Raw genomic sequence first — 18,453 nt, 5'->3', positions numbered from 1 at the left:
TATATCACAAAAGGAAGGTGCTGGAAAAAGTTCAGAGCAAAGCCATGCTCGTGACGATACAATAAAAAGTACAAGAAGCCAAAGACAGAGAAGAGGGCTTACTGTGTTGACTCAGAAATTCCTTCTTGAAGTATGCACTCGGTTGTGGGGATTTGGTGGTGTTATTCTCCTTAATTTATAGGGCCAGTTCAAGCACACAAAAGGAAATTAAGATCTTGTCAAAGTTCACAAGTTTCCTAATTGAAATTAATTTCTGTCCAAGTAAAAGAAGAGTGAGGCGGTGAAAGGTTAGATGGGATTTGGCTTCGCTAGGTCGTCCCGAACATGAGTTTCTCTGAGTTTGACTCATCAACATGAATTCATTGTGGGTTTGATTCATTGGGCTATCAAATTTTAGTCCACAAATAAGTTGGGCTATCAAAATTTTATCCGCTAAAAAAATTCAAAGTCGTGCAAGACTATGCATGGAGTTTAAGTTCGGCCTACGAGTTCAACTTTTGAAATTCAACTTGACACCAAATGTCAAGCAAAAAAAAACCTCTATTGCCGCGTACACAAATTTTCGGCATCAAATCAAGTCAAGTCAACATTTCGAGACCTACTCACTTTCATACATGAGCAAGTCTCGAGGGGGCATCTGTAGGCATGTGAAATTTCTAGCCTATCACAAATCGCCACGTGTTGCTAGGGCATACAAATTGGCCAATCAAATGTCGCCAAGTGCTTATAAGTCAAAGTCAAAGTTTCATGGACGGGCCAATCAAGTGATGCCAAGTGTCAGTGGTCAAAAGTCAGAGACATGTAAATGGACCAATCAAATGGTGCCACGTGTCAAAATGACACAGTTATTATTTTATCAAGTCCGGCCAATCAAATTAGGGTAATTGGTAAATAATAATATATCTCTTTATATATAATTACCTTTTCTAAAATAAAAAGAAAGGAAAGATAATTATCAAATTATTATTATTCCTTTTTCAATAAAGGAAATAATTAAAGAGATCAATATGGAAGGTTAGGGTTGGAGTCTCCACCCAAACCCTTATAAATAGAGGTGTTTCCTCTCATATTTTTTCCATCTGCACATTGAAGCAAAAAGCTCCAGAGCTCTGAAGATCGAAGCCTTCAAATCCTTCAGAATTCTTCAAGTGTGCATCCAACAAGAAGGTTCTTCGAATCGAAGCCTCGAAGAACATTCAATCCAAGTTATCAACTTCTTTGCAAATCACGGAGAAGATTCCGCCGTTTGATTCGAGATCAAGCACAAAGCCCTCGTTTCAACAATCGAAGAGAAGAATCAGAAGACTTTATTTTCTTTGATTAGAAAATAGATCAGAGATTGTAAACCCTAATATCATACATCAATAAAATTGACTCTTGTTCAACATTTTTCCGTCTTTTTCGCAGACTCGAAATTTGTGTTCAACAATCAGGCATCAACAATTTTGATGGTGCCCAGACCCTATAATGCACTTGGGGATATTTGTGTGTTCTCTAGAACCCATGGGATTAGGCGATGAAATATAAGGACAACTATGCCCAAGGACACCTTTCTGGTATCACTATCCTATTATTGATGAAATTCAACAATTCCAAAACCCGTATTTGGGAGGTAGGATATTGGAAATGCTTTCGCGGCCAAATACTCCTATAGTCAGTAGTTGGACGAAAACACACGAGATGCGTAAACAATATGCCAGAACGAGACTCTCGAGTTCCTAACAAGATGGAGGAGTGAGGACAATTGTTAGAGCCTGCAACGACACCTAAAGAAACATCTGACAATCGGAGTGACTGATTTAATCATCGTCATTAAAAAAAAAAAAGGTTAAAGATAATTGGTTTTCAGCTCTTAAGATGCAAAAGGAAAAAGTCGTCCTACGGTGACAGAAGCTCATGAATTGCTGCCATTGTTTTATCCTCAGAAGAAAATAAAAGAAGATAAAAACCCAGACTTTCGCATCTGAAATAAATGTCAACTCTGTGATTCATCTCAAAACTAGAGTCACATTCCCCATTCTAAAGATAAACAAGGATAGTGATAATGAAAAGAGACCATAGTCCAAATGTTCTGGCTGTAAGCAGAAATGATACTCCTACAAGAAAATAAAAAGTACAGACAAAACCAGTAAGGTACAGAAGCGCACTCACTATGAACTTTCGTGGGCCAAAAATGAGGTACAATTACAATTAAAAGAGACATAGGTTTCGATTCATAATGAACACTATTTCCTGGTGAGTATACAAAAAATTACATTGTAATCAACCTGGCAGAAGTGAGCAATATACAGGGTTTCCACTTCTTACCAAGCCTACTTCTGATCCTAAAAGCAGTTTTTGGCCATACACCTCTTCCTGAAAACCCGTAAGCAAGCAACTAAATCACAGAGGCCGCAAGAGTGGGTAATCTTCAAGCAGTTCTCGCTCCGACAATGTGTCATTTTCATTCTGGGGAGTCCACAAAACCTCAACAGCCTGCATGGAAATCAATTTGATTTAGACAGGGAAGAAAAACACAATCCAGGTGTAACATGAGTCTGGGATTATATAGATCGATTCTCACAAGTGTTCTGCTTGCAGGGATAGAGGCAAGCTTTTGCAAGGCTTCTTTCAAGTCTCGACTGCCATTTACAGCAGGCAGTTTATGCACTCCTTGAGCAGCCACCAAGATTGTTATCTGAAATTTGTTTATCTCCCAAATGATAATTAGAAAGTAACCCTAACTTAAAAAAAACAAAAACAAAAACAAAACAAGACAAAACCTTGGTAGCTGAAAAGAGGAAAAAATTCAATTCTACCACAGAATTATCTAAATCTCTAATGCAAAATATTCTACACAGTAAAAGCAGTAATGGTCCAGTATCTTTAGTGTACACGCCATGTAAAAACCCTAAATGAGGTAGGTTGCCCCACTAAGAACGCAGGCATGGTTTTGAGGACTCGCAGACACCAGGAAAAAGAATGAAAACAAACCTATGAAACCCTAAAAGCTTCATATCTTAAGAAATGTGAAGATTGCAGAGCCCTAAAAGCCTTGGGTCAAAGAAGTTTTTCAATAGACGTGTTTGATCCGAAGTCCTCATTTTGTGAATTTTGTTCAAAGCACATGAAGGCATTGTGCATAGAAAAGTTTTGTTTAGAACGTGTTGTGTATATACTGACTATTATGTATACAACTAACATTTTATAAATGCAATGAAGTCCTGCTTTGGAAATAGGTTGTGTTATGATTTGAATTCAAAAGAGAATGCGATAAAGGCTAATTTACATAACCTAGCCCACTGACTTTGAAAATTAAACAAACACTTTGGGACATGCTATAAAGCAGAAAGGTGTACAAACAAATTGGGCTGGAGGGAGTATAATGCAAAAAAAAGAAAAAGAAAAAGAAAAATCAGTATCACTATCACTATCACATAAGCCAATGCCCTACTAGAAACATGCCATGACTGAAAATTATTGGTAGGAGTTGTTAAGGGGGGAAAACAAAATCAGGAGTTGAGATGCATTTATCAATGCTCACGGATCCAGTAAATATGAAAGAACAAGCTTTGAAAAACAGCATATACAGAAGGGAAAATAAGGAATAACGGTACTTTTTTGTTATTTAAAAACAGAATCTACATAAGCTTTGAAAATAAGGAATAACGCTACTAGTACAACAAGCAATTTGCAACAGGGACAACGTCCAGCTTAAAATCCATTGTCGAACGAGAGAGGCCTCCAATACTAATATACTAACTCGGAGGTCCTATTTTACAAGTCTGGGACAAGCTCTAACAATCCCACATATGAGCAGATCCGAGTACTATTTTACCAATGTAGAACAAGCTCTAACAATGCCACAAATGAGCCGGCCCACCTCACACAAGGTTCAGTAAACATAAGAGTCAGACATAATTTGAGATATAAGATGGTGCACATGTGAAGGAAATAATCATTGCAAAACGAATGTCTAGCCCAAGGCCACTTGAACCCTAGCTTTGACACTATGTTCCAGTATTAACTCAATGATGAAGGGATCAAAAGGTTCGTATACTAGTTTGGGAGGTGTTATTTACTAAAGTGGGAAGAAATCTAACATTCCTACGCATGCAACTCACACACGTGGGGAGGTAAATGGTGGATCCATAATATAGGTATCATAATGAACCAAAAGTTCATGCATGGTGCATTAAAAGGGGATTCGGGGGAAACAATAGTCTTTCCTAACTCTAATATTACATGAAAGCCCATCAAACTCACACCAAACTTGCTAATGAGTGGAGAGGTCATCATGCTCAAATATAAACTTGAGAGGTGCTATTCTTACAAAGATAGTTTAAGCTAACAATAACAATAAACTGGAACGAGTTTAGGTTCTTTTATGAATTGACCTCACTGACCAAGTCAATATCAAGGAATTCCAGAAGAACCATCTCCAAGTCGTACTTACCACAATATACTCGTTGCTGAATCCACTAGCTCTTTGGTTTGTTGTGCTTTTCCTTTTTATGTTGTTCACATTGACTAATGTCTCTTCGTCAAATTTACCACGTTCTTCAATTGAAAGTTGATTGAACCGCTTCTCACCTTCATCTATGCTTCGTTTTACATCCACCTGCACCGCATGTGATTAGCACATGATGCATGTGTATTATTGTGTAATGTGTTCAATACTCCTGATGCATGTGTAAGCAAAAATTTGCAGTCCTGGGAGAATAGAATAACAGATCAAAATGAATGTTTGAGAAAGATTAAAGGGAAAATTTCATTTCAGCCAATGAACTTTCAGCCAAATGCTCATAAGCACCAATACTTCACTTTATTTCAATTAGACACATGTAGATTACAAAACCCCTTGAATTCAGCACCCGCCGTTAAATGCCATCCAGATGAAATGGCACTATTTTCACATGAATTGACATTTTTTACCTTACATTTCTTTATTTTAAGGAAACACCCCCTCCTCTCTCACACGCACAACTCCCCTCTTCGTGCCTCTCTCTCCTCCTCCTCCTCCAAACATCACCATACTCCAAACCCCTCCAAATACCCCATCACAATCAAATCCTAACAACAAACCCACCTCAACCCCGAACCCAAGACCAAAAGATAAATTTGAAGAAGGAGAAGGGAGAGGGAGGGCGGATTGGTTAATTTGAATTGATTACAGCAAATCCTTTCAATTTAATTTAGGATTTTTTTATTTTAGATAGAGAGAGGGTTGGACTGATCCTTGCAAACTTTAGGGTTTTTGGTTGGAGTGAGGAAAATGGAGAGAATAAAGCTATATATGTTGGAAAATGTAATGAATTCGGGCAATTTGATGTAGGTGTACTTTGCCCATGCGATGTGGGACTTCGCTCATCATATGCTCTTCAATATGTGGAATTTAGAAATAAGACTATGTCAGTAGACAGAGAGATAAGCAAAAAAGGAGGAGATTCTCTTAAAAACCATCAGAACCCGGGAAATAAGTACCACAAGAAAAAACTAAGAAATTCTTTGCTACTTGCAAGAAAATCAACCTCAGCTTTGGCGTGTCTAGAATTCCTATGTATGGCATTGTCCTCTTCCCTTATCAAATCTACAGCCTCAATACACAACGTAGGTTCAAACTCCTTTGACCTCTACCTATAGCACTGCATCTTTTCTAGACAGGAATAGCACCCAGCAATCATAGAAAAGAACATGTAATTACGTAAACTTCCAAACCATGCCAAGTCTATCAATTCACAAGCATCCAGGGTTACCTGTAGCTGAATGATATACATGAATACTTATACTGTGCCACCAATCCAAAGGATTAAAAGGATAAAAAGCAGCAGAAAGAAAATGAAGCAGCTGAATTATGAAAAATTGCAATATCAAACTACTCGCGGAAACATCGAGAATATTCTCATGACTTCCCAAACAGTTGAAAAGATGTGTCATCAACGTTCTTCTGTCAATTTATCTCCGTTGAATTAAATAATACTAGAGAAAAGTAACATAAACAAAATAAGGAGGGGGAAAAGGGGGGAAGTCTGCCAGGGCAAGGGGTGTATCTATAAAACTGCAGTATTAAGTGGAAGAAGGCAGACGTGCTCACAACATTTAATCCAGTTACGTTCATACAAGGGAAAAGCGAAGCATCGTTTCAGACTTCTCAAGGCTAGGATCTACCTTAACATTTTTTTTTTGATCAGCAAAGAAAGGAACTGCCTCAACTTGATAACAGGCTTCCAAGGATTTTGAGGGTCCCCACGTCACGTCATTTTGGAGAAAATATGTCCTATTCCAAATTAAGTTACCATTTTGACTCATCATTTCGTTCCCCTTTCCAGACCTGAAGACTGTCAACGAAACACCTCATTTTACCCCAAAACATCAATCCCCTTGAACCATCAGAAACTTACACAAAGAAGAATGCGCATAACAAAGACTGACAAAACCATTCGACCAAAAACCAACGTCTCCATCAACCATGACGTCGTGATTTACACAAGACAATCCTGTATTCTCACAAACCACTCTATTAGAGTGCATTCCAACAATCCCAGTTCATTGGAAGATGCTTTTACTGAAACGTATTTAAACACCAATCCCTCTTACACAACTTCCAATTCCGTTCCACCAAGTCAAAAGTTAGCTAAGAATGAACCAATGTATTTGCTTTCATTAGGTAATGCCTACCAAGGAGATTAATCTCATTACCAATCATATAAACTTTGACCTACCTAACTATCTCGAGGAACCCCTCTACTCCAAAATTCAAATATGGCCTTGCAAGGGAAGCAGAAAGGGCATAGAACAAGAAGTAAATAGTCAGAAACCGCATAGATCAAAGACAACAGACATCGCCATAGCATCAATGGGAATTACAAACAACATACCAAACAGTTTATTTGAGTTACATCCTGCCAGGCATAGATAATTATTTGATGTATATCGACAATAATTAAGAGTTCATTTTCACCTTGGATACTTCCAAGCATTTCATATGTAGCAATGCTAAATCAGGAATAGAGTAACTCCTAGTTTTTGATCAGCACAGACATGCAAGTACAAATCAAATGCATTTTAGTAGGTCAGTACCATGCCACCATGTTGTCAAATGAGTATGTCAGCATCAGTGGACAACCATAAGCAACCCAACATGTCCATATGGACCATATGTTTCTTTAGAAAGCTAGGGAACAATTTTTTTTTTTATACATATATCAGCTATAAAAATCCAAAAAAAAAAAAAAAATGATGGGAGGGTTTGCTAGTTAAGAGATTGAAAATAGACAAATAGTACTTCAAAACCTTGTAGTTAGATGGTTTTGAAATCTTGACAGACTATTAAAATAAAAAAATCTGGAACTGACTACAAAGTTAAAAATGCCAAAAAGGAATGGTGTTTACTTACAGATGAATAACCAGATATACAATAGTCAGGATGCCGAAGCAAAGCAAGTGTTGTCTCTGCAACAACAGTGAAATAATAAGAACCACCTTGTTGGGGCAATCAATTAAGAGAATATAAGTGGCTTGACATATTACATCTTGTAACAAAAATTGATGAAGCCAAACAAGAAAACTAAAGACAAAAACCCATTGAGATTATGTTGTCACACACAATTCAGTGTTGCTATTGTTACCCTTCAACTCATCTGAAAGGTTAAGTGGTCCGATAGAGGGTCAACGAGCGTTCTCATTTGTGACTAAACGTTCCTCCATATGTGGGTATGGTACAAACACATTCAATCTTTGAAAAGCATGGATACCAATATAGGACAGACAAGAAAATCTTTAAAAAGTAGAGTATGGTCGTGGTGAGGATAAGTTTGATTGTAAAATACTTTTACGATTTTATAAAATTGTATTACACGTAAGAACATGAACGGTGCGAAACAGAATTATTTTTCTTATGTCAAAATGCTAATCTTCGGACAATGGGCATTACTTTAGGCCTTAGGGTGCATTTGGTAATGTTCTTGCTTTCTGTTTCTATTTTTACTTTTTTCAAAACAAACGACAAAACATCTATGGTAATTTGTTTTTGTTGTTTATTCGCTCTACACATTTATATAATTTCCATAAATCGTGAAAACAAATAAAAGGTGTTTTGCCTTGCTTCAAAAACAAGGATCGACAGGTCCAAGAGGTAAAACATGCTAATTTCAAAGACAACCTCTCTCTGAAAACGATGCAAACGCCCTCCCCATCTTATATGGTACTCTCTCTGACGATATCCATAAGCAAACCTTCTTTGAGTGTAATTTTTTGTTGAACAACCCATTCTGAGTGTAATTTTTTACCTATCCAAAGAAATAACTAATCTTGTGAAGAATTTTGTTATAACATTTCTACCAAATCACATGCAAGAAACTACAGTATGTGCATAATACATTTTCTTGTATAACAGAAGAAGATGAAAAGAGGTTATATGTAAATTAAACTAAGGCTTGACAGAACCTTTCCAACTTCTATTAAACATCTGTCTCCAAATTACCACACGCACAGAACATGTTAAACTTCAATAACTACAACAGCAGCACTTTTAAGAAGTTTTACCTGTCAATACATAACTCAAACCCTCTGTAGTGGATGTATCAGCACTTTCCGCAATCTTATTCAGATCCCTTTGAAGTGACCGCCCCATACCCAACAACCCAACCTAAAAACAGACAAATGTAAGATGGATTTCAAAGAAATGGCGCTGTTAATTTTAAACATATTGCGATACTGCAAACAAATGATAGTGCTGTCAACACAAGTTATATTTCATAATTTACAGATATTGACTACATCGAAAACATTCAAGCGTTGTCCAATACAGAAACTAACATACTAGAATTCCTCAATAACTGGTAGCCAATATGGCTGAGGAAAGCTGAAAACACTAGGCAGTACCCAAACAAAGGAATAATTCCAAAGTCCAGACTCTAACCTTCCTTCAATACAAAATAACAAGCCCTCAAAACTTTTATTTACGAAACCAATCCCTATAAGAACTGTTATTTCATTCATTTAACCACTACCCTGCTAGGGTTTCCAAATAGGACGTCTGAGATCTGTGAATGACCGAGGAAGATTGTAGAGGTCTAAGGAGGAGTGAAACAGAATACGAAAGGGAGAAACAAAATGCAAATAGTGAAGAAAAATGCAAACAAAGACTTGAACCTAAGAACTCTCACAACCTGAGCTCTAATACCATGTTAAGTTACCAGCAATTTCAAAAGCTTAAGCCCTTGTTCGGTTGCAAACTTGAATTTTTTTTTCCAACTCAAAAAAAACTCATTATCTCTACTTCCAATCATCCCTCAAATTTCTCTCTCCACTCTCCAATCATTATTCTCATCTCTCTATCTCTCTCCACTCATTACTCCTATCTACAATTATTACCCTAATTTCTCTCTCCACTCATTACTCCTATCTACAATTATTACCCCAATTTCTCTCTCCACTCATTACTCAAAAATTTTCAAAACACCATCCAAACAAGGCATAAGCTATTAGGAAATGGGTCCAACAATGTGTATCAAGCTATTCAACATTTTTAAGTCTAGTGAGTCTATGGAAAGCACAAACAGAGGCCGGAGAACGAAGAAGAGAAACAGAGATCGATCTACAGCAGCTATAGTTCTGGTATACGTAGATCTACAGGTGCTTGGAGGGACGTCAACTATACATCTGGGGAGGAGAAGACATAGGGCTGCTACTCCGGAGACCTTCACCGGCTTTCATACCATGTCAACAGAGAGAGTATTACTAAAGAGCTTGTCTACATGATGAACAATGAGGTTACATCTACTAATCTTAACAAAAACCCTAGTAAGGTAAAAAGACTATACTATCCCTGGTATAAAAGATGGATAACAAGACATCATTGAACCTCTAATTTCAAGTCTCCCAAACTTATTGAATAAAAAAGAACTTCAAGAACAAGCTAAGTAAAATTTGAAATACCTACTCCTAATAAGAAACAAAATAACTTAACTCCAAAAGACTTCTTTGAGGGCATGAGGACCTTGGGCTTCCCTTGAGGTTTATAAAAGGGGTAACTATGCTCCATCAACGGTTGCACCATCAGGTAATCCATGCAAACAAATTTCTTCCAACTCTTTCTCCCTAGACACACACATGCCCTAAAAAAAAAATCACACTCCAACCAAGGATGAAGGCAGGATTCCTCCAAAAGAAAATCACCTTTAAGAAATTGATAACCTCTTACATAAGCGCTATAAAAGCTAATAAAACACCATCAATCATTTGATGGCTTAATCTTATTTAGATTATGCTTGGGTTGTGGTTAGGGGGAGAAGATGAAAAACCCTATATACGTTTTCAACGCATACCATATTATCCATCACCAATTGGGTAGCGGTTAGTATTTCATCACATATACCCATATATGTTCTCCATAGGGTTTTATAGATTACGGAAAATCAATTCTTGCTTGTGAAATCAATGGTTCTTTGAAATTCACTCCCGCAATATCATTTCTTCAACGAGAAACTTTTTGGTATACCGGGGATACCAATACCCTTGGTATCCCCTCCGGTCTATTTCTTATTTTCTAGCCATTTTCCGATCACACTTGGATGATCGATTCTGTTCATTTTGTAGAGTTTGGCGAGAACCTGAAACATACCAAAAATCATGTTCATCGTATTTTTGTAGATACACATGATCGGCACACGTGAAAATTGAAGAAAACCCAAACTAGATCCAAAACTACACTGAATTAGAACCCAGTTTTAATTTTTTTTGCAATTTTACTTGTGCCGATCTCGTATCTATTAAAATCCGGTGAACATGATTTTTGATATGAATAAGGTTCTTGTTGAACTCTACAAAATGAACGGAGCCGATCAACCAAATGTGATCGGAAAATGACCGAAAATTTGAAAACAGGCCGGAGGGGATACCAAGGGTGTTGGTATCCCTGGTATACAAAAAAGTTTCTCTTCTTCAACTCCAACATGTTCTATTGTCACATTTTTCTCAGCCAATAACGTTTCTATATCACCCTCACCACCAATCGACGCAAGAAGCAATACTCATCTGCATTGCTACTCACCATTCACCAATAGCTCACTCGCAAGAGAAAGATAATGCAGATTTATGAAATATGCAGAGTAAACAAATCAAATCCCAGCAAGAAGCACTACGTGTCTAAATTGGTACTCATACACTTTCAAGTAAAAAAGTACTGGTAATCAAAATAACTAACATTTATGGCAATAAAAAGCTAATAATGCCACTGAAGGTGATTTATTTCAAAACTTTGATTTTATATTGTAAGTGAAATAGTTGATCTTCAAAGTTTTGAATCTAGAATTGAACACCGACAAGATAAATAGATACCAGCAACAGCAAGTTAAGAAATACAGTCCAACCAAATCAAATTTTATTAAAGCTAGCAATTGGCAAACAACTATGCAAACTAATTCAATCAACTAGGAGATATAGGAGGTAATCGGCCTGAGAAGTATTTATGGTGAGCATTATCCTGCGGGAGAGAATTCTTGCTGGAATTCAATCTTAGTCCAATAAGCTTTTGTCCTATGGTGGGATAATGCAGCTGATCAATTATGTTCTATGGAGTATCCAAGTATGTTGGAGCTTCATATTTATCATGCATCAGAAGATTCTCATAGATGCTGAAGGTATGCTTAGGGTTGTCCTGTGGAAGGGGTCTACGTTAGCCAAACCAGGAGGCAGGAACCAAAGTTCAGTGGGAAGGCTACATGGGTGTCCCAAAAACGGATGGTCGCCTTTGGTTTAGACTGTTGAAAGACTGGAACAGAGCTTCTTTGATGAGACATTTGTGGGCAATATGCAACAAACCTGAAATATATGGGTTAGGTGGGTTCTTTACTTCTTTTGTATGTCATAAGACAGCACTGTGTTTGGCATATGGATATTCCAAGATGCTTCGTGGGCGATAAATAAGATTCTCAGACTTAGAAGGCTTGTCAGCACCTTATTACCTATGACATCGGGGACAACCAATCTACTTTTCTATGTCTACATAACTTGCACCCCTCAGGTCCATTATATGTCAGATATGGGAATAGGGTTGTATATAATATGGGCAGGTCTCTCATTGCTAAGGTATCTTCAATCATTGATAATGCTTGGTGGAAATGGACTAGAAGCAGAAACCAAGTCACTGAGGAAATAATTGACCAAACATCTTCAAGTTTGGTTCCTCAAGTGGAAAGGGAAGACAGAGTTGAATGGATACCTTCAGCTTCAGGTACATATTCCTTGAAGTCTGCTTGGGAGGCAAGTAGAACAGTAAGACCAATGGTACCATGGTATATAGAGGTGGTGTTTTCAAAGCATGTCCAAAGATGGTGCTTCGTAGTGAGAATGGTTGTTCTGGGAAAACTTACAACAAGAGATAGACTAGTTGTCTGGGGAATCACTGCATATGGGTTGCTCTCTGTGTTCACAGGGCATGAAGACTCACATCTTCTTTGAATGCCCTTTTCCTAATTGGCTATTGGAAGGTGAGGTGGTTAGGAGGCCTCGAACTCTGTCGGTTGAGAATGGTTGGATCCATCAGCATTGCAAAGGCTCTAGGGCGAGTCACACAGTGGTAAAGCTGGCCTCCCTTACAGCTGCTGTAAATCAAACTTAGGCGAGAAAGGATTATGAGAACTTTCCAAAGTAAGAGTCTTAATGCTGAGAGAGCCTTGGCAATGATTGGGATGGACTTGAGGGCTTGTATGGCTGCTGGGAGTAATGTTTCACCAAATGCATGGAATATGTAGATTAGAGACTCTTGGGCATTGCACAGCAGGTTCTTGGATGCAAGTCCCCAGGCTGGGCTGCTTTTGTACTCTGGGCATGTAGTAAGTAGTGGCTTAGTTGCTGGTGTTTTGGGTTTGATTGCGTGTCTTTTGTGTTGTCTGTTGTTGTGCTTAGCATTTGCTTGTATTGATCTTTTCCTTGAATGGTTGGGCTCTCAAGGATATTCCCCTTGGCCTTTAGTTTTGGAGTTTTTCGTTGAACGGTTCTGCTATCCACAACTCACTGGGTGCTAAAAAGGTAAAGACTTACAATGCACTTTTTCACAAATATCAATATACCTACAGAGACATCTAAACACCTCTTACAGATTTCGATGCACTTTTTGCCCATTAATCACGTCCCGCTGGGAGGTGATTAGAATTTTCCTTTTATTGAATAAGAACAAACCAACAAGAAAATACTGATAAAATCAAGCAATTAGGTCATGCTCAAGAAACAGTACAGTACCTGCAGCTTGAGAACACTTGTATTCTCAGTAGCAGTGAGAACACTCCCCTCAGACCTGTCCGACAAAAACCCCGAAACCAAAATAAATGCGGCGAAACCCGCCAAAACAAACAAGAAACTCGACCCAGCACCCACCCCAACACCCACTGCCGGCCCCAAAAAAAACCCACCACCTCCACCACTGAACCCAAACGGGGAAGGCGCATAATAGGAAAAAGAATCAGAAAAACCCCGGCGTGGGCCCGCCTCCCGCGTCGTGTAGCTCCTCGACGACGATGAAGAGGACGAAGACGACGACCGAGAGGACGAAAAGGACTTTCCGCCCATCCTCCCACCAGAAGCGGCCAAGGCTGAATTGACGGGATCGTACATGAGCAGCAAGCCCACCAGAACCGCGGCCACGGCGGGCTTGCGGAGGGCTTTCAGAATCGAATTGGAAACAATTTCAAAGTGGTTGTTAGCAGTAGCACGTTGTTTATCCGAAAACAATTGTATAGAACTACTCGTCTTGTTTGAGACGTCGTTATTATTAGCCGGGAACAAGAAGGAGCATTTGACGGTTAGTTTAGAAGAGGCGGTGGTGCGAAATTTGGCTGGAATCTTTGAGGGTTGGAGAGGGGGCGATGAGGGGCGAATTGGGTATGGGTGCAATAGAGGAGGAGTGCATTTGATGGTATTTGTTTGGAGCAAGAAAGGGGTCGTCGCCATGGATTTTGGAAACTGAATCCTTCCTTGGGTTGTTGTGAGATTGGGTTTTGGTTTGCAGAGGATTTGAGGTTGAGATGGGTGAGGATGGGAATGGGAATGGGAATGGGAATATGAATATGAATGTGGAAGGAACCAGAGAAGGAAGGAAGATCTCTCACCTGGGTGTGGCCCCAAGACAGGCTCTGGCCAATCATCTAGCCGTTATTTTCTGGCTTAATAACATCTTGTTCCCTTAAATTATCGCTTTCTTTTTTGTTTAAATTACTCCCTAAGCTATGAAATCGTACACTTTTAGGGATTGTTCCGTTAAATAATTCAAATGGTTTATTTTTTGGTTTTTATTTAAATTTTTTTTTTGCATTTATTAGTTTTTTGTCAACTTTTTGTAGATTAATCCTTCTTCATGACAGGAGGAATTTAAAAAGTATAAAGTTATGATCGAAATCTAAATTATTTTGAATAAAAACAAAAAAATTAGCTTATTTTTATCTTTATTCAAAAAATTTAACTTTCGATCGTAACTTTTCAACTTGGGCCCTTATTCATCTTCGGTCGCTTAATTGCTATTAAAGATATTAGAATATTTTCTGAATGTTATTTCCCTGCAAACATGGATGAGAATGTCTAGATTAATTATTTCCCCGCAAACATGGATGAGAATGTCTAGATTAATATTCCATCCGTCCCAATTTAAGCATCCAGTACGGTTCTACGTGTCATTTTTATTTACTTATATCTTTCAATGTATATTGCTAAAAATATACAATATGAATCTTATTTGATAGATCTCAATTATTTCTATAAAGCAATGATTTTAAAAATATAAAACATAATATATGTTGAGAGATATAAGAGCATCCGCAATGGGAATAATCAAAATCGACAACCAAAATGTGTCACGTCAGCATTTGATTATCCATTTAGTTCATAATCAAACCTAACAAACTTGATCTCCACATTGGTTATTTTTGTATCTCTATAAAAAAAAAACCCCCCATAATATGCACCTATGTCCAATTGCAAACGAGTTCCAATCACGCACCCGACCACACCAAATTAGACGATTCTAATATGAGGTGTTTTTTAATTTTTTAGTTATGAATTTGGTTATTGAGTTTGATTATTGAGTTTTGGTTATTGGTAAAAGTTGTTAAGTTTGGTTATTCAAAGGTCAAAATTTGATCAGTTGCTAAGAGGTTGCTAAGTTTAGTTATTACAATGTGAGCATTTTTTTGAGCAAATATTACTAACTTTAGCAACCTTTTGGTTTTGATTATTACATTGTGGATAAGTCATTGAAAATGACACATAAAATCATAGTGGACATTTAAATTGGGAGGGAGGGAATATTTGTAGACCTGCATTTCTACTAAAATAAGACACTAGGACAGTTTTGATGGTGCAGAGGTACGTATGTAGAGGTATTAACGGGGATAAAAGAGAGGGGCTGAGCCATAAATGACTATCCCTCCAGATGAAGATCTCATCTTGGAGGTAAGAAAACGAGATTAACAACCAGAAATCTTATACTCCCTTTGTTCCATATTGAGAGTCCACCATGAAAAGTCGTATTATTTTTCAAATCAAAAAATCAACTACTTCCGTGTATAATATTTTGAATTTTTTGGTACCAAATTAAAGTACTAATCGAGATCTTTAATACAGTGGGAAATTTTTTTGAAAAATTATGCACGGAAGTTATTAATTTTTTGATTTGAAAAGAAATAAGAAAAAGAAAGTGAGACTATCATTGTGAAACGAAGGTAGTATTAAAAAAAAGAAGTCCTTACAAACGAAATGAAGATCTAAGCTCAAAGTACAATAACTTACAGACTTTCTAAAAAGGAGTAGAGAGAGAAAGTAGAAGGCTAAAGTATGATATAAAATACTCAAACGTACTTTCTATTTATAGAAAATATCCCAAGAGTTTCCCTAGGTTTTCCTTGGAAAACGTCAAACTTGGTAGTCTCAGGCAGGTCAAGCTCTGTCAATACAAAATGGTTTTTTATCAAATTTGGCATTTTAGCTTCTATAGAGGGTAAAACTTATACAGACATGTGTCACGTGGTTCGAAACACCACATGGCATGCCACTCGGGAGGACACATGGGATGAATTCCGAGGTGACAAGTAGAATCACAATGGCGGGACATGTGCCCGAGCTACCAAGCCCGGGTGGCCAAGAAATCGGGTGCCCAAGGATGTGCCAAAATCGGGTGGCCTAGCTTGGGTGACCGAGGGCATGCCAAGCCCGAAGGTACCCCTATCCGCATAACCACCCACAATATGTGACGGCTTACATCAACAAAGTCGAGTTGACGCGAGCTTTCAGCGATGGAGGGGCATTCACAAGCATTATGCCGACATCAACTTTTCAAAAGTTGGGGTTACCCACGAGAAGTCTAGTAAAATAACCCATCACAATAGCGGGCTTCACGGGAGACAAGAAGCAGTCTCTCGGCCATGTCACTGTAGATCTGACAGTGGGGGACATTTGCTCGGCCACAAAGTTTCATGTGATCAAAGGGCTGACCAACTACCATGTTATACTGGGGAGGTCCAACACATGGTCGTTCCTTCGAGCTAACGTCAATGCTTGAAGGGGATTTATGGAGGAAATATAGTGATGGTTAGAGCGTCGAAAAACGCCTTTCGCAGGCCATGAAGCCCATTACCTTGATGCGGTTTTCTTCCCCAACTCACAGAAGGAGGGACGATGATAACCGCAAAGTTTGTCGGTGTAAAGATGCTGCGCTGGGGGCAACATACTCCATAATTAAGCCGCAGATGGAAAACATGTTCCCCGATGCATTAGCCATGATGGGGGCAAATATCAAAGTGCCATAAAAAGAGGTCCTTGGTAAGTATCACCAAGAGGACAGACGGGCCCGTGTGTGTTTGGCGCGAATTATCCCGAGGATGAAACAAAGATTGGCTTGCTCCCATTGCAAAACCAACGAAAACCGGGGAGGAGATCTTATCGCTCTCAACTCTCTCACAATATTGCCTCATCCATGGTGATCTCTACTACCACAGGTCCCAAGGATGGATGAGTCGATTTTGGGACCGATAGAGACGGAGGTAAAACCGAGGCAAGTCCATGAAGACATGCAGTTAAGGGGAGATAGCACTTTATCGAAGGGTCCAAGTGTCCAACACCATGGCTATTGCTGGCCCGAAATGGCCGTGAGCCTTGGCCTGTCCATGATTTATGGTTTTGCCGCGAAGGACAGGCCACGAAGCAATGACCGCAAAGCTAAAGCCACGAGCCATGGCACCATGTTGGGAAATTCTAAGGACAATTTTCCACTGAATCTACATGGGGAGCTATGATGCAAAGGGGTGAGAAAATTCCTCGGGCTCCTATTTGTCTGGTTCCATAGGAATGTTCCTAAATGGGCTTTTATACACTAGTTGGCTTATTTGGGGAAATTGGCAACTAAGGAGAGACTCAGGAGGCGGGGTTAGTATATTGATGCAGGATTTGTGTTATGTTCTCAGAGCGAGGAGTCTCTGTAGCTTATATGGAACTACATAAGCAGATTTAGTATTCAAAGAAGACCAGGGGTTTGGACTTATGAACTTAACAGGGCTTCTGGGTACTGCCATGTTAACTCCTTCAGAATCAATATGTACTAGATCTCCCTGCTGTAGCTCTTTATCAGGTTTGGTTAGACAGGAATGCTAGGATATTTGGGAGAAGCACAACACACTCAGGGGCTGATATCAGCTGTTGAAATCAATGTGAGATTAAGAGCTAGTCCTTGGAAGATGTTTTTCAAAAGAGAGAAACTTATTTACCGCTCCTCGCAATCTCAGCCGTTCAAAAGTGTTTTGGACGATCCGGATTAAAAACAATCTATTAACGGTAATAGATAAAACTACCGTTAATAGATTGTTTTTAATCCGAATCATCCACAACACTTTTGGAAGGCCAAGATTGAGCGCCATAAACCTTATTCATGGCTCATTCGTGAATAAGATTTTCTCTTTCCGAAAATAAGAGGATCAAACCTAGCCAATCTGTTGATTGTTTGCTTGTATTGTTCTAGTAGGGAGTCTAGTTCTGTATGTTGCAAGACGTGTAAGTCCTACCCCTTTGTGATGTTTGCTACTTGCATTTGCTTCTTGTCACAAAATGATTCATTTACCAAAAGAAGGAAAACTATAATTTCTTATGCTAAATAAAATTAAGAAGTACTAAATGTGAACCAAAAATCTTCCGCAAAATGAAAATAAACAAAAATCATTTTAATAGACATATAAAACTTTTTTTTCCCCGCAAAATACAATGTATCAATGAGTTCTTTCAATTTATGAAAAGTTTAAACTTTTTTTTAGCAACAATTCATATCCTTCAAATTCTCATTATGCAAATGGAACAATCTTTTTGGAACGGAAGAAGTACTTCCCAAGTCTTCGTTGAAAGCTCTACTAATGACAATTCCCATGGTGAAGGAGGCAGATTAGGTTTTCCAGGGAATGCTACTGTCTTTCCTTTCATCCTTCCTGTTTTCTGAACTTG

The 18,453-nt window shown here is 38.5% G+C and overlaps 1 protein-coding gene across 1 annotated transcript; it reads right to left on the bottom strand.

Annotated features, from left to right (window-relative positions):
* Positions 1–2,047: 2,047 nt before the first annotated feature.
* LOC131332373 (uncharacterized) lies at positions 2,048–14,112 on the bottom strand. Its single transcript, XM_058366562.1, has 6 exons — positions 13,222–14,112; positions 8,524–8,626; positions 7,376–7,431; positions 4,436–4,600; positions 2,564–2,677; positions 2,048–2,475 (listed from the first exon to the last, which is right to left on the bottom strand). The coding sequence occupies exons 1-6, from the start codon at positions 13,927–13,929 to the stop codon at positions 2,383–2,385; spliced, it is 1,239 nt and encodes a 412-aa protein (XP_058222545.1). The 5' UTR covers positions 13,930–14,112; the 3' UTR covers positions 2,048–2,382.
* Between the last annotated feature and the right edge of the window lie 4,341 nt (positions 14,113–18,453).

Source organism: Rhododendron vialii, chromosome 7a (assembly GCF_030253575.1).
Source record: "Rhododendron vialii isolate Sample 1 chromosome 7a, ASM3025357v1".
NCBI classification, from domain to species: Eukaryota; Viridiplantae; Streptophyta; class Magnoliopsida; order Ericales; family Ericaceae; genus Rhododendron; species Rhododendron vialii.
Note: the sequence above shows the minus strand (reverse complement) of the source record. Positions and strands in the feature narration are given on the sequence as shown.

Excerpts from the sequence above, each read along its gene's own strand:
- LOC131332373 (XM_058366562.1), bottom strand. The coding sequence starts at position 13,929 with ATGGCGACGACCCCTTTCTTGCTCCAAACAAATACCATCAAATGCACT. Across the intron at positions 8,627-13,221 it reads CAAGTGTTCTCAAGCTGCAG|GTTGGGTTGTTGGGTATGGG; the intron begins GTACTGTACTGT and ends GTCTGTTTTTAG. Across the intron at positions 7,432-8,523 it reads TTTGAGTTATGTATTGACAG|AGACAACACTTGCTTTGCTT; the intron begins GTAAAACTTCTT and ends CTGTTGTTGCAG.